This window comes from Uloborus diversus, unplaced genomic scaffold, assembly GCF_026930045.1.
Source record: "Uloborus diversus isolate 005 unplaced genomic scaffold, Udiv.v.3.1 scaffold_1363, whole genome shotgun sequence".
In the NCBI taxonomy this organism is placed as follows: domain Eukaryota; kingdom Metazoa; phylum Arthropoda; class Arachnida; order Araneae; family Uloboridae; genus Uloborus; species Uloborus diversus.
The window spans coordinates 29,240-46,283 of NW_026558058.1; the positions used below are offsets into that span (position 1 = coordinate 29,240).

Consider the following 17,044-nt stretch of genomic DNA (forward strand, 5'->3'; position numbering starts at 1 on the left):
AAATGTACAAAAATTCACCTTTATAAAATTTTATATTTCAACTTTGTTTTAAATACAAAAACTAAGTTAAAATGTTATGCACTCAATTGTTTACATTTAATATCCCCCCCCCCTATAAGAAACAGTAATAACCGAAAATAAGCTAATAATAATTAAACTTAAGTTTGCAAGTTAAGGTTGCAAAACTAGAAATTTGAATTAAAAAAAAATATATTAATTTTTTAGTTATTTAAATAAAAATTAAAACGAGTTAATCTAATGCAGCATGTCAAAACAACTTCAAATTGCCAAAAATATAAAAATATTTATTAGATGCAAAACGATTGACAGCTCAGATAAGCAAATTTTTACGAACCAAGTTCAATTTTGGCATACTTTTGATAAAATAAATTTATTTATTTTCTACTAAATTAAACACAAAACATGCTAATCTTAGGTAGCATTTGGGAAAATAACATTCGATTGCGCAAAATATTTTAATATTTTCATGATGCAAAAAGATTGAAATTTCAAACACTAAAACCCATTTTCCACGAAGTCCAAGTAAGTTCAATGTTGCCACGATTTTCAAAATAATTACTTCTTTAACTATTGAAATTAAGCGAAAAATAAGTTAATCTAAAGTAGTATATGTCAAAATAACTTCCTATTGTCATAAACATCAAAATATTTACAAGATGCAAAAGGATTGAAATTTCAAAGGCGAGAATCAGTTTTCCACGAAGTGCGAGTAAGTTCAATGTTGTCATGGTTTCCAAACTAATTCCTTCGGTTAATTATTGAAATTAAACGAAAAATAAGCTAATCTAAAGTAGTATATGTCAAAATAACTTCCTGCTGTCAAAAACATCAAAATATTTACAAGATGCAAAAGGATTGAAATTTCAAACGCGAGAAGCAGTTTTCTGCGAAGACCGATTGAGTTTAATGTTTTCATTGTTCCCAAACTAATTTCTTCATTAATTGTTGAAATTAAACGAAAAATAAACTAATCTAAAGTAGTATATGTCAAAATAACTTCCTACTGTTTAAAAAATCCAAATATTTACAAGATGCGAAAGGATTGAAATTTCAAACGCGAGAAGCAGTTTTCCGCAAAGTTTGAGTAAGTTCAATGTTGTCATGGTTTCCAAACTAATTCCTTCGTTAATTATTGAAATTAAACGAAAAATAAGCTAATCTAAAGTAGCACATGTCAAAATAACTTCCGATTGTAAAAAAAACATCAAAATATTTACAAGATGCAAAAGGATTGAAACCTCAAACACGAAAGCAATTTTTCGCGATACTGCATATCGAACCTATGTTCAGAAAATTGCACTGATGAAATATTTTTAAAAGAATTACAAGCAATCTAAAGTATGCTTTAGATTGCTTGTAATGATTTTTGAAAGAATCAAGCAATAAAGAAACTTTTCATACTTTTTCAAGGCTTTCAAGCACTTGGAAAAAAAAATTTATATTTTCAGGAACTTTTCAAGGTTTTTCAAGGGCGTAAAATTTACAAACATATGCGCCTGTAAAAAAAAATGGCGCATGCGCCACGAGATTACTTCCGAATATATTTGCAAAAGAGGTGGTTCATAGCAGCGTTACTATTACAGTCAACGCACGACACAACAGGTTCAAGAGCTTCGGATCCAATGAAAACTTTGAGATGAATATTCGAGTTATCGAGATCCGAGATCAGAAAGTTCATTCGTTATTGCAAACGTGAGGCTGCAATTCCGAGAAATATCGGTAGCACCCTGCTCTGCGATTCGACGTCATAACTCTTCCCCCAAACCTCTTTTTTATGGATTTCCATGCTGCAGCAGTTGAAGGAGTAATGACGTCAATCTGAAGCGAAATAATATGGGAAAGTCAGGTTAAAGAGCCGCGGCCGTGTGTTTGGGTGTACAGTATCTTTGAACACAATGGAAACTTTTAAAATCAGATTTTTTAAGTAAAAACAATATAAAAGCGGACTAATCGAACCAAAATGTTAAAAAGCGGTCTAAAGCGGACTTAACCTTAAAAAAAAAGACTTCGGCGGGAAAAGCGGACCATTTGGGAGCCCTGCATAACATTAAAAAACATTTTACGTAAAAAAGAACAGCAAATATAGGATCCTAGATATAGAGACTAAAATTAGAAAGCAATATATAAATTCGGTTAACTTACTTTATAGCCTATAGGATTGAATTCCCAAGTTGCCTCTCGACTCAAGGCTGGGATATTCACGCCTCTTAGTATGTATATGCTTTCAGATATTTCATTGATGTCTTTCAGAAGACGCTGGATACCATCAAAAATGCTACCCATAATACCAGGTCCTAACTCTACTGAAAGGGGTTTTCCAGTTCGAAGAACTGGACCACCAACAGTTACACCAGCTGATATTGAATTAAGTAGTTTTTTTAACATTTAAATGTGCTTCGAAATATTGAAAGTAGAAAATAAGTGTAGATACTACATGACATAACTAAAATTAAAGAAATTGATGTTTCATAGAGAATTAATCTTATTAGAATAATAAGCAGAGCACAGAGCTCAAACTCTATATATGTTAAAAACAACATTGCAAATCACATACATATTTATACACACATGCTATATACAGTCTCACCCGTTTGTAGAAAATCGTGTAGACAAATTTACAACTATAACATAACAGTTTCTACTTTCCTTGTTTTTAAGAAAAACAATCAAAAAATGAACAGTTCATTTATTATGAAGTAAACATTCCTTTTACTGCTATAATGAAACATTGCCACTTTTGGAGAAAGAGTGAATGGAATAAAATTGAGGAAAACCAGAAGAAAAATGAAATATTCTTGAACTACCTATCATTTGCGCATGCTGTAACTCGAGTGGAAGAATTTCACAAAAAGTGAAAAGGAACAAACAAAAACAGAAAAAACTGGTTCAACTGGAAAAATGGTAATGTCTTGCACAACCCAGAAAAAGCAAAGCATTTAAGGATCTTAGTAAACAAAAAAAGTAAGGGTCTAAATTTATTTAACTGTTATCAAATAGTGTTTGATGTTCACTATTTTTCACATTATACTATGTATTATTCCTTAATTTTTACAACAAAATAGCGCCAACATTTTAATTGGGCCATTTTGACTTTGTTATAAATGGTTGCGACTAAACATATATGCCTATATATATATATATATATATATATATATATATATATATATATATATATATATATATATATATATATATATATATATATATATATATATATATATATATAATATGTTGCCGTTAAAATAAAAATATCCAGGGCCAAATCACAGAAAACGAAACAGCTGAATTTTAAGCTTACTAAAAATGGCAAGCCAGGGTTCGCACTCAATTTCAGGAATAAAATGAATTATTTTTGGAGGAGTTTTGAAGGAGTAAAATGAGATTTTGAAGGAGTACTAATGGGCTGTCCCTAAATGGTGCTGCACTTTTATTCATCGCATTTGACCCTCTTCCCCTTTGTCACAAAATGTCACACTTCACCTTACTACTCCTTGTCACATGTCATAACATAGTGTTGTAACAACTGTGTGACGTCACTTTTTATCACTTTTTCTCTTACCCTTGTCACAATTTCATGAACCCGGCTTCCTCTCAAGTAATGACATCAAACATGGATGACCCTTTTTACATTATCAGAACTGCGATTTACTAAACAATTGTTTTATTTAACACAATTGCTTAATATAGTACATCTACTTATGTATTTTTAAATATTTAAACAATAATTAGACAAACTGACTTTTGCTGCTGAGAGTGTGGTGGAGGGAAAAGAAATAGTTATAAAACTTGAAAAAATAGCTAAGCACCATTTAAGCATGTTTTCCTTCACTTATGAAATGTCTTAGTCATTTAATAATATTTTCACCTTCAACTTTTATGACTCCTATGCTCAATTTGTAAATCACATCTTTATGAAAAAAAATGAATATACGAAATTACTACATCAAAATCGTAAATATACTTTTGCCCTAGTGACGATGTTAAGTTGTCGATTGAAGTATTTTAAGTCACTGTCATCGTGAAAAAATTATGTAGTCTTGAAATAAAAAAGAAGGAGTTTTGAAGGAATTAAAACCAAAATGAAGGAGTTTGAAGGGCCCTTTAGGAAAATTTCCTGAATAAAGGAGTATTGGAGGAGTTTTGAAGGAGCGTACGAACCCTGCAAGCCATGTCTACTTGAAGCCCTAGTAAGATAAATATATAAAGTATCTGTACACACAACTCAAAACTATCTACAGGTTTGAAAAGCAATATACAATGAGTGGGCAAAATATTTAGTAAGAATGTCTTTTGCTGTTAATCATGTATCCATAAAAGCAAAATGTGAACTTTTTTCATTAATTAATCTACTTTTTTAAGATTGATATTAATTCGAAATTATGAGGCTATGCACTATTTACAACAAATGTATCTACACAGCAGCAAATATATCGTAGCAGTGCGTGTACCTCTATGTTATCCATGACGTAGTTAAACTAGGAATAAGGTAATGGTGAGAAGAAAATACAAAAAGGAATTCAAGACATAGCAAAATGCAAACGCTGTTCCAAATAGGAAATTTGAACAACTCAAACCATGTTAAAAAAAAATAAATTAAAATAATTAAGTAATAAAATTCATAAAGAAAGAGATTTTGAAACTTTACTCAGCAAACTATTCAAAAACAACAAGTCCACTACACAAAGTACTAATGAAAAAAACCTAGAACACTAATCCAACTTAAAATACTAACAATGTTAACAATTCACAAAAAACTCTGTCAGCCAGTAGTAAAAATAACCCACTTACTTACACAAACATATAAGCAAACAAGAAAAAATTATAATTAAAGATTTCAAGCCTATCCCTTATATAAAGGGTGCCCACCTGGGGGGGGGAGGAACGTCCCTGGCGCAGACTGCAGCATTGAAATTTTTAAGGGGGGGGGGCTGAGCAGAATTTTTCACTTTTTTTTGGATGGGAGGCTTTTCTTCTGGGAGGGGGGGGGGGGGTCACTGCAATATTAAGGGGTGTGATAAAGATTTAGGTACAAGAATTAATGGAGATTTATGAAGACACCAAAAGATAAGGGTTTGATGAAAGAGTGCTGGTTTATTGTCACAATAAAAATATTATATGCCATGATCAAAAAAAGTATAGTGGTGTGTACATAAATTATAGCCATTACTAGAATAAATACTGTTAGACCTTGCTGATCAGCAAAAAGATTAAAACGATAATTTACATATCAGAATTAAAATATGATGAGCATTCAAAAATTATTATACTACATTTTAGCTTTAAACTATTGCAGCACAGGTGATCTATTTACAGATGATATGGAATGTTACAAAAATAAATCAAACATACAACCTCTAATGTCCAGACGCACGTGGATTGACGACACTTTCACTTTTCTAACTCAAAGTGCTATATTCACAAGAAAAACACACAAATCGCCCCGCACACGATTTGGTGAACGGTTGTTGATCTTCTTTTAGCGCTTTTTGTTACTGGATAGTTAAATACTTTCCCGATGCATGAGGATCTCCATTCGTGAGCATTGTGCTCATTAGATGCACGTGAGCCAGCAAGGAAACTTTGACCGTTCTTTCTATCTTTCCATAAGGCGTCTGCCAAAATCAGGCGATCAAATCAGGGATCCGGATCTCCACATAAAGATCACTAAGCAGCATCGGCGGTTGTTGAGGTATATTTGTAACACTTCCAAAAATTCTCTTTTACACCATTGCAGCTGAGATAGTTCCACAAAAGTTGTGTGCGTGACCCCCGAACCAGGGCCGATCCTAGGGTGTCGGCCGCCCGTGTGCAAAGACCTAATGTGCCGCCCCTGAAGAGCAATTTGCATTTTTTAACTATAACGCCCGTACAAATCTTTCTTCAAATTTCTGTATCAAGTTGTAATTTAAAAAATAAAAACAAAAAGGATGAATTTATGTAAAAAGTTTGAAAAAGCTCCTTAGGTACAATTTATATCTTTGAAGAAAGTAATAGGTACAAAAAATTTACTAATCGTGAAAACGCATTTTATAGCCTGTCTTTGGTGACATCAGAGGAAAGACGGAGGCGGGAGAAACGAGGGGGGGGGGGGATCGCCCCCAAAAAATATTCGAAATTGGCGTATGAAAAATAGCTGTAGTTAATATTTGGTTGTGTTTGGTTGCAAGTTGCAAGGACAAAAGAGTCGGGAACATTCATGGTCCATGGAGAAATTTTCAATATTGACGTCAAAAATTGCAATTTTAGGAAATTTTTTGAGACTTGAGGGAAAAGTACTGTTGGAGTTCTTTCCTAAAATTCTTTCAAAATTGATGTTAAATTGCAGCTATTTTTTGTAACCTTAGTTTAGAAACGGTCGGCGCTCTTTCGGAAATTTTTCTGAAACGGAAGTTTTAAACAAGCAATTTTGGGTTATCTTTGTTGACGTTGCTGGAGAGAGGGAGATTCGGTCGTCTCCTATCGAAAGTTTTCAAAATTGAAGCTTAAAACTCAAATTTAGACTGTCTTTGGTGACGGTAGGGGGTCTGGCATCTTTCCTCTGGTAACTTATCGGCATTATTGTTTTAAAAACATATTTTTCGCTAGATTTGGACACGATAGGGGAAAAGGGAAAATATTCCGAACTGAGAGAAATATTTTTCGGAATTAAAATCAATTTAAGGCTATTTTTGTGAAGAAAGGGTTTTGGGGCTCTAAAAAGCGCAATTTTGTGCTATCTTTGGTGACGTTAAGGAAACCGAGAAACTTCAGCGGATCTTTCTGAATATTTTTCGATATTAATATCTGAAAAATACAGCTAAAGACGTGTCTCTGATTGATGGGGAATGCCAGATGCCCTAGCGCCGTGAAAACTTACGTATGCCATCCGAAATATTTTAGAAATGGAAGTCCCAAAATCGTATTTTAGGCATTGTTTGATAACGATGGGACAAAGAGCGGTTGGGGATTCAGTGTGCCCTCAAGAACTGTTTTTTGAAACTGAAGTCAATTTCAGGCTAGTTTAGGCAGGAAGGGTTTGGTGGCTTCACGGAACCACCTAAAAACGAAAGTTTGAGCTATAGTGATTACGTTGGAGAAAAGGGGGATCCGCGGTATTTCCCCCAAAGTTCTTCGAAACTGATGATTGAAAAACTCAATTTTAGTTTGTTTTTGAATACGTTAAGTGAGAGGGGGTAGGATGTGGGGCCTCTCTAGAGACGCTAATTCAGACCATCTTTGGTAGTAATCTTAGGGAATGAATTTCAGGGTCCTCTACCGTAAAAATTTCAAAAAAGAAATTCGAAAAATACCATTGAGCAATTTTTGATGACGTTAGGAAGAGCTGTTCCCAGAAAAGAAATTTTGGAGCCACCATTTTTAGGCTATGTTTGATTACATTAAGGTAGAAAGGGTGAATAAGAGACTTCATTGGGTCCTTAAAATCGGTGGTTCAACCAGCGAAATTTTCCGGAGTTAAAGTCCTAAAAACGCAGTTTGAAGCCTTTCTTAGTCTCGTCAAGGCATCCTTTTGGATCTTCGTTTTGGAGCTACACTTAAAATTTGTAATCCAGGGCAAGGGCCCTGTCCTCCTACCTGATCTGAAACCGGGCAGTTCATTTTCGTGATTTTAATTAGAAAAAAATTGCTGTAAAGAGGGAAAATTAAAAATTTTAGTTCGTTAATTATATATGTTTGACTCTCAGGGGAGTCGCAATTTTCCATTGTCTCTCCAGTCTCCACGCATCCACGACTGCTGAACACAGAATTTGTTGTTTGAAATACTTACGAGAGTATTCTATCAGCAAAAATTTTTTTAACATAAAATATGTCTTCATTGTTAAGGGTCAATAACAGCTTAGGAGACTGGGGATTAGCATTAGAGCCCCTCCCCTGTATCCATGCCTGATTACCAGTTCTGTCACAAATTTTGCAACCAAATGAAGCAAGTGAGTAAAGAGTTGATATTAATGGATAATGGAGCAACACAATGTGCTCTAACATTCCATTTTTCTTATTATGCTATACTGTTGGAAAATTGGCACTTTGATAATTGAACATTTAAAATTCTGCATAATTATTCGACTTATTATGTTATCTTGAGAAATTCTTGAGGAATTTTGCTTGATTAAAAGTACTATATGATGCGGCCTGCGGCCGCCCCTTGCTTTGGCCGCCCTTGTGCGGTGCACACTCTGCACACCTGCTAGGATCGGCCCTGCCCCGAACACTAAAAAGTGCCGGGGAGTCGATGAGACTTCTTAACAAAACTACATTCTTGTATAAAATTCCACGAACTACTGAAGAGTCGGAAAAACTGAGACCACGCCGGAATCTCACAATTAACTGTGCGGTTGCAGTTACAGATGGTCGAAACTGCGAGGTAGAAAAAGCAGCTTGGTGCGATAGAGTTATCACATGCGTGGAGGATGAAAATGCAGTTGGGGACAGGTGTGGCAAATCATGATTGTCACATTCCTCCCCCCCCCCCAAGAAAAAATCACGTAAAAGGTTAAATAGGCATTTCTTGAATAATCACCCGAAAATGAAAACATGAAAATTTGGTATATATAGAATACAACATGACGAACAATCAATACACAAATAAACCAGTAAAAATGTATACGTAAACACAAAACATAGGTAATACAAATAATACCAGAAGTCACTTTAGACTTTCGTAAAAAATCTATTTCATGGCTAAAAAGACAAAAAACCAGCGTGAACTTCGATTAAATATATTAAAAGGAAAAAAAATTTTCAATCACCCATAACAAAAATTTTCTTTTTTCTTTAATACAGTACTATGTTGGACAAATTCTAATTATCTTCCATCACTTGCGATTTGCCAGACTGATTAACTTTTGACACATGAAGTAGTGAATTTCAATTGAATTTCCTCATGAACAATTTTTTTTTTTTTTTTTGAAAATTTTGTGCAAATCATAATTTTCATATTCATTTTATGATTTAACTTTCTTAATGCAATGATTGCAAATGATATTTTGCTTATGCGCATAAACTAAAACTTCAGATGTTCAAACAAAATGTAATGCAGATAAATTCTGTATGTTAACATAGAGAAAAAAATACATTTTTTGTTTATTTGCCAGTATTCATATTTGGTGGAGTAATGCAGTTCACTAAAAATTTTGTCTCTGTTGATCTATGAAAGCAAGATACCGACTGAAGAATGTGAACACAATTTCATTAAATTTTACCATTTCCCTAGTCTCTAGAATATGTTCTTTGAGCAATTTTAGATATTTAGATGGGCTTTCCCCTTCATTAGATTGAGTAGTCAGTGTAGAAGGTAAGTTCAAATTCCTACCAAAGAATATTTCAGCGGGACTAAATTTAGTGACAGCATGTTTGGAACTATTATAATGAAGCTTAAAAAAAAGTAACCTATCAGACCACTCACAAACAGAGTTGGACATAGCAGACAGGCTTTCTTTCATTATTCTGTGAGTCCTTTCAATAACCCCGTTACTCTGTGGATAGTATATAGATGAATTTCTATGCTCAATATTGAGTGATTTCAAAAAATGTTCTAATTCCAAAGACTTGAAGTTAGGAGCATTGTCAGACAGCAGAGTCTTTGGAATTCCAAAACGTGAGAAATACTGATTCAAGGTGGAAATTATGGTGGAAGATTTAATGTTGTTTAAGGGTACAGCTTCCAAATACCTGGAAAAATGATCAATGATTGTTAAAATATAAAATTTTTGATCGTGTGACCTAGGTAGTTTTCCCACAACATCAATTGCAATTACTTCTCCACAGGTGAGATCTCTCTTTTGAATAAATTTTGTTGTTGTCAATTTTGCTTTAGGTTTATTTTCCATGCAAGCACTACAGTTGTTACAAAAGTTTTTTGTGTCTTTTAGCATCCCATACCAGGAGTAAGTCTTCTTAAGAAAATCATATGTTTTAGTAATACCAAAATGTGAAGCATGTGCAGACTTAAGGCATTCTAAGATTAAAGAGTTTGGCATGAAAATTCTGACTAAAGTTCTGTGTGGCTTGTGTTTTGGGTTTATTCTGATCATAAGTACATTGTTATCCTTATTAATAAAAAATTTCTTACAAATAAATTCGGTGTGTGCTCTTGCTCTTAGGGAGTGCCCCTGCTTATATGTTTTAACTTTCTTAGGTGCATATGACTTTGATTTCAGCTTATGATTTACCACCACAAAAAAAGCTAATGTTTAATGTTGAAGGTAGACCTCAAGATTTAGAAAATTTTCAAGTGGCCAATGGCACCAGACTCAAAAAACTTGGTGGCCACCAGTTTTACTGGGTTTCGAAAACAGCGCTCTAGTACGAGAATGGGGTTGGGGGATTTCAATTTGTATTTTTTGAAACAAATATTATGAAAGTGATGGTAAAGGAATGCTAACAAGAAATATAAATTAATTTAATCATCAAAAAAAAAAAAAAAAACATTATTTTTGCATTATTTGAACTAAGAGTATGACCAAACATGGCGACTACGTTCCATATGCAGCGTTGCCATGTTAGGATGACTATGAAGAGAAAACGATCAAAAGACTGGCTATTTGGCTTACATTCCAATCTGATGTGATTGAAGATTAAAAAATTATAACAGTTATTTGAATAATTAGAAACTAGCCCCTGTTGTTTAAACAATTTTCAATGGAACATATTCCTAATCGATCACGAGTATTAGCATCCACATGACAGCAGAAATATAAGATATAGTTTACAGAAATATAGTTTTTTTCTCTCTATTTTTAATGATGTATAGGATTTTTAATGAAATACAGGATTTAAGGGACAACATTGGCTATGGCAAAGGAATGATAAAACGGGGAGCGTGGTAGGGGGGGGGGGGGGCTTTGTGCGATCAAAAACAAGTTGCCGTTTCAAGTTTTAAATTAATTATTTTGTTTTGAAATTTTGACAATTTTCAGAATGAAAGCTGTTTGAGTTAATTGGGAATCAAATAGGATCGGAACGATCTTCGAGGGTTTATGTAAAAAAAACATACATTATGGTGTTTTTTGTTTTTGTTTTTTTCATACTTTCAGAATAAGATTTAAAGCAAAACATAAAACTGTTTTAGAAAGAGAATTTGAAAAAAGTACAGGGTTCATACATTTTTGGTTAAAAAAATCCCTGACTTTTCCAGGTTATTTTTTAGAAAATTCCAGGTTATTCGCTTCATTCAAAATAAAGTAAGTAACAATATTTTCAAAATAGTCAAAATTGTTCAAAGTAGCAATGCGTAAGAATTAAAACTTTTCCACTTGAAAAAAAAACAAACAAACATTTATTTAAACATTTTGTTCAATATTGTTTTACTATTTGTTAAAAACAAAGTACTTTCAACTTATTTTAACGTTTCTTTGATGCCACATGCCATTCATATTAGAGTTTTGCTGTAATCGGCAGCAATCTTTCTCCGCTTTTGGTTTACGACTCTTCTTTTTATTTTCTTATTAGTATGTAACACAAAACATATTGTGCAAAGTACAAAGCTTTTATAAGCTATTTTTCAGTATAAATATGATTAACTTGTTGCATCGATGGGCATGCCATATAATGCATTCTAACAAAAGTCATCATCCGTCGATCATAGGCCAATACCAATAATCAGTTTTTTTTTTCTTTTTGCTCATAAAGGATGATTGCATTAAAATTAATAATTTTCTCTTTTGCACATTTATTTTCAATAGACATTGCTTTTAATAGACTTTCAATAGACATTGAGATAAACATCTATGTTTTTGTAAATTTTTGTCTACTTCCATCTCGCAAACGACCAAATATGGCGACTAAGTAAAAAAAATTTTTGAATTTGTAGCATTAAAGTAGTAATAAATAATAATTTATCCTTAAAAAACTACAATTATAAGACAAAATAGAGTTTTTAGCACATAGGCGTCTAAATCAGTTAGAATTAAAAAAATGTTCTGGAGATAAAATTTCGCATTTTTCCAGAAAATAATAACGAATTACCTGGGGAAAAAGGGCACATTTTTGCGTTGTTATCAATAGTTTGCATTGCAATAGATATCCAATGCCATTTTCGGAAACTTAGGCACTTAAAAAGACTTGTATACTGCCATCTTGGGAATGACCAAATATGGCGGCTACGACAAAAATTAAGAAATAGTTTTTTTAATTTGTAGCATGAAAACAATTTAAAAATAATAAATCTTCATGAAACTACAATTCAGTTTGAAAAGTTTTTAGCACATTTGCGTCCAAGGCAATGAGGATAAGATTAAGTTTTAAGAACACCATTTTTCATTTCTCAAGACAATTACATATTTAAAATAGGAAAAAAAAAACAAGTTTCAGCACATTTTGCGTTGTTTTCATTAGTTTGCAGTTAAAGAAAACATCCAATTCTGCTTTGTTTTCGGAAACTTAGGCATTTAAGCATCAAATCTACTTCCATCTTATGAATGACCAAAAATGGCGACTACGTTTCATTCGTAGCTGAATAAACTTTTTGATTAAAAAACGATTTTCCCAATTGACCCTACCATCTGCAGGCATGTGCTTTAGATGCAGGAAAATGTTCTTCTCCCGTTGAATGTGTGCATAATTCCTGTTTACTCTAGGAATTTTTTTCTTTGGAACTATTGAGGGGCAAAAATGGCGTCCTCGGAAGTTTTTTTTGGGGTCGCCGTTTTTAATTTATTGACAGCGTCATTTTACCTCAAAACTTTTACTTTTTTTTTTTTCAGGAAACATCGATAAAAACGAAGATTAGAACTCAAGGTACAAAAATCCTTGGGGAAAAAATTTTGGGGGGCAAAATTTGAAATTTCACTGACATTTTTAACTATGTCATTTTCCCTGACAATTCTAGGTTTTCACAGAGCGCACAAACCCTGTAAATTTAATAACGATATTTTCCTGCGTATTATCGGCGAGCGGTCTATAATCTGCAAGTTCTAAAATGGGCCAGAAGAAAAAAAAAAGCTTCGTACTAAAAACGTGAAAAGGTAATTACTTTGAAGGTATAATCAAAATTTATCTGAAATATAATCTAAAATATAGTGATTTCTTCTTGAAATCATGATTATAGTACGCTAATTACTTAAAAAACAAAGAGTCCAGACAGAGGAGCAAACGCTCTGATCTTATGCAAATGGCTTCCTAATTCACTGAATTCTTGCTTTTTCTACATGGCCTGAATCGCGTAAGAGGAACATTCAAGCAACGTAAAATAACCAACATACAGGTAGGCAGAGAGAAAGTACATGCAAGCTTTGTAAAATAAACAACATTCAGTCGGAGTACGGTCTCTATCGGTGAATCCTTATTGAACTGACGCATCTGTAGAGTGAATTCTTTTCTTGGGATCTAAAATAAAAATAACCCCCAAAAAAAGTTGGCGACTGCAGAATTTTTCTGAAGTCGCCAATTTTGAAAACTGAGTCGCCATGTGGCGAGTGGCGACCGCAAATCTTGACCTTTAGTTGAAGGTCGTTTTTGAAGGAGGCAACTATAAGAAAGGTATTAAAAAATAATACATTATAAATGAACAGTTAAGAATCAGAATGATGTTTTTCAAATACACCCTTATGGACTGAAATTTTACAGAAACAAAAAGGATACATCTTTCTTCATATACTTGAATAGTAGCCATTTCTCCTTCTAAACGAATGATTTCACCCACCAATTCATAATGACCCAACTCGTACATAGCAGCACCGGACATCTTTTCAGATGTGACCACTGCAAAACAAAAGAAAATTAATTATTTTATGTAAAAAAAACATAAGGCAAATTCAAAGTGAAAAACTAAGCTTCAATAACACATTGCACATGGTGCTCCAGTGTTTAGTAACAAGGGCGCCCATATAGGGGGCAAGTGTTGGCTCAAGCCCCCCCCCCCTAGAAATGAGAACTTCCTTGCTTTTAACGTTTTTTTCCTTGCAAAAATTAAAAAAAAAATTCTTTTGCAGCCATTAATGAATAAGTTATTTAAAATGTCAAATTTGAATATCTCTAATCTGTACTGAAATCGGTTTCTATGGGGAAAATGTTCTGCTACACCATGGGGAAAATTTCTGAGCCCTGCCCCCTTTAAATTTTGCATATGAGTGCCCATGTTTAGTAATATGTATATTAATGTAAATTAATTGATAACTGAAATCTTTAAATAAAAAAAAATAGACTTAGTTTTGAAAAATCTGATTTCAACTAAAAATGATTCATTCAACTTTTGCAAAAAAAACAAAAACAATACGACAATGGCATATCATGGTATGTTGACTTAGTACCATTGCATGAAATCTTTCATGAGGCTTTCACTTTAAACATATGCATACATGGAATCATATTTGTGTTTTTATATTGCGGATGTATATTTTTTTACATTTTAACACGAAGGTATAAATTAATTTATTATGAACACATAATGTTTTGATGCTTCGTGGAATGTGATGGCCTCCTCATTCCCACTATCGAATAAGAACATCTTTACTGTCATGAAAATAAAAAATGAATATGTGAAGGTCAGTGGTCAAAATTGATTGGTCCCCTCCCCCATATAAAACACTTCTTGCTACACCACTACAATGTTATAATGAACAGTGAATAATAGAGGTGAGCCAGAGGTCATTAACAAACCTTCACACAAAATTTCATTTAAAAAATGCTAATATTTATTTATTCGTTTATTAAATATTTTAGAACATAGCAAAAACTTGCATTTTTCATTTCTAAGTCATCAATAAGAATTTGCAGCTGAAGACTCAAATAATAAATTTTCAGTTTTTACATAACCGCGTTATGCCAAAAGAGAAATTGGCAAAATAAATTCGAGGTCATTATTTTTCTAATAACTGTATATACTAGCGATTAAGTTTAGCAATTTAGCAAAAAGGTTTGGGTTAAAAGTCGGGGGAGGGTGGGGATAGACAGACATAAGGGGCAAAATTACCGAAAATTTTACTCTAACAACTTTTGAAATGATCAGTAAAAAATGAGGTCATTTTTTCAATTTCAGTGCAACCCTTTGTAATGAACGGTAAAAAAAAAAAAAAGAAAAATTCTGATACACTTTTTACTGCAAAGACAGACTGAATGAAAAGAATGAATTATCGAATTGTTCACTTGTCATATAATAGTAATTGCACAGAAATTATAGCTTGTTTTTGAAAGAGAAACATAACATGGGTTTTAGAAGTTAAAAAGCTATATTTTAAGAACAACTTTACTAACTAGAAACTTTATTAACTAGAGGAAAAAAAATATCATATAATTTCAATCGCAAGTAGGCCATTTCACAGTATTTTGGCTAAATGTAGAGTTCGCAACATGACCCTATTTTTTGCCATAACTATTTAACTTACCACTTGAATAGCACAATGTTTTATTTTGAGTTTGTGTGTTGGTAGGACTAGCTCCAAATAAAAATTGTGCTAATCAAACAGCAAATTAAATAGTTATGAGGAAAAAAAACATTATTATGTAGACTCTACAATTGGATAAAATACTGCAAAATGGCCTAAATATGAATTATAATTTACTTTCCCTTCTTTTTTTTTTCAAAAGTGGCAAAATATCCGAAAAGGATTTCATTGTTGAATACAGTTCAACAGATAAGTTATCGCACAGAATCTATCCCCAAAGTGAACTTTCCTTAAATTGGAAAGACTTTCAACAAAAAAGTGAGAAGTGTCAATAAAGAAAAAAAACTAAAAACACAAGAGGGCAAGTTTACTTCTACCCTACAATTTGAATAATAATAGAATAGGATTAATCAATTTAATGTTTAATATTCATCTATGATGTAAAACAGGATTCTCGACTTTCCTCCATACACACACAAGCTTATTTTAATTAAGCGTTCAGTGTTGGCTCTTGAGATTTTCTGTGCTAAGTTTTGCTTAAGATGCTTGAAAGGAAATGTATTATCGACAAAATTTTATTTTATTTTCTTACTGTTTGTAAACTTGATATGAGCGGGAAAAAATCTGCTTCCAGGCCGTAGATTAGAGACCCCTGTTCAAATGAACTGTCTTACCTAAATAATGTTATCCTGTTCAAATTATAACAACCTTATCTGGTCCCAGTGCACACATATGTACTGCGGACAGCCATTTCATAATGAAGAATAACATTAAACCATAAGAGATGGATTAATAAATCAAATGAAATTAAATATTTAGTACAATTTACAAAATATGATGGATAAGTACAGAAATACATCTAGAAACGAAAACTGCAACTTCTAGAATAATTCACTTTATGTCACAATATTATAAGTGAAAATTCCGATCAAAATATTTATGATACTTGATTCAAAATTCAGAAATACTGACAAAAAATTTACTAAGAATTTTTATACGCTATTGATACATAATCATACAAGTATAAGTTTAAAGAAATGAAATTATCTTAATGCCACAAACCAAGTGTGCTGTTTTCAATTTTTAAAAAATTATATACTTACCGGGTCCAGAAACGGAATATACATATCCATACTCAGAATCTTTCTCCACATCCAATTTTAGGCAACCCTTTTGACATTGTTGCTAAAGCAAAAAATTAAAATTAGCATAAAGTTCAAAAATCTTTCTCCTTGAATTGATTGAACGATCAGTTCAAGCTATTATATAACATGAAATTAAGCATTCATTTTTAAATAACCATTCAGAAATGAAAAGCACATAGATTCAATAAAAATAAATGGGGGAAGAGAAGGATTTTTAAGTAATATATATTTTTTTTAATCATAACAAACCGCCCTCTCTAATACCAGAAATCAAGTTTGTAAAGAAAGAGGCGATCTCTGTTACATTTCAGACAAAAAGGAGAATTTTACATCAATTCAGACAAACTACAGACTTTAAAAAAAAAAAACATTACGTTTGAATATTTTAAAGATATTCAAATAAATAAACATACTTATTTACATACTCGCTACCTGCTAACCAAACACTCTGAATTTCAATCCAGTCATATGACTAGAGTTGTAGAATGAAGCACGAAATTTATGATCGTATATGCTTATGCCATACGACACTAGAGGGCGGTAAAAACAAACTAAAGGAAA

The 17,044-nt window shown here is 32.6% G+C and overlaps 1 protein-coding gene across 1 annotated transcript in view; it reads right to left on the minus strand.

Annotated features, from left to right (window-relative positions):
- The window catches only part of LOC129232752 (V-type proton ATPase catalytic subunit A-like), a 32,187-nt gene extending 15,670 nt beyond the window's left edge, over positions 1–16,517 (minus strand). Inside the window, exons 1-3 of the mRNA XM_054866856.1 lie at positions 16,442–16,517; positions 13,597–13,716; positions 2,164–2,375 (exon numbers count right to left, since the gene is read on the minus strand). Coding sequence (XP_054722831.1) covers positions 2,164–2,375; positions 13,597–13,699 — 315 coding nt within the window. The 5' untranslated portion in view covers positions 13,700–13,716; positions 16,442–16,517. The remainder of the gene's footprint in view (positions 1–2,163; positions 2,376–13,596; positions 13,717–16,441) is intronic.
- Positions 16,518–17,044: the final 527 nt, after the last annotated feature.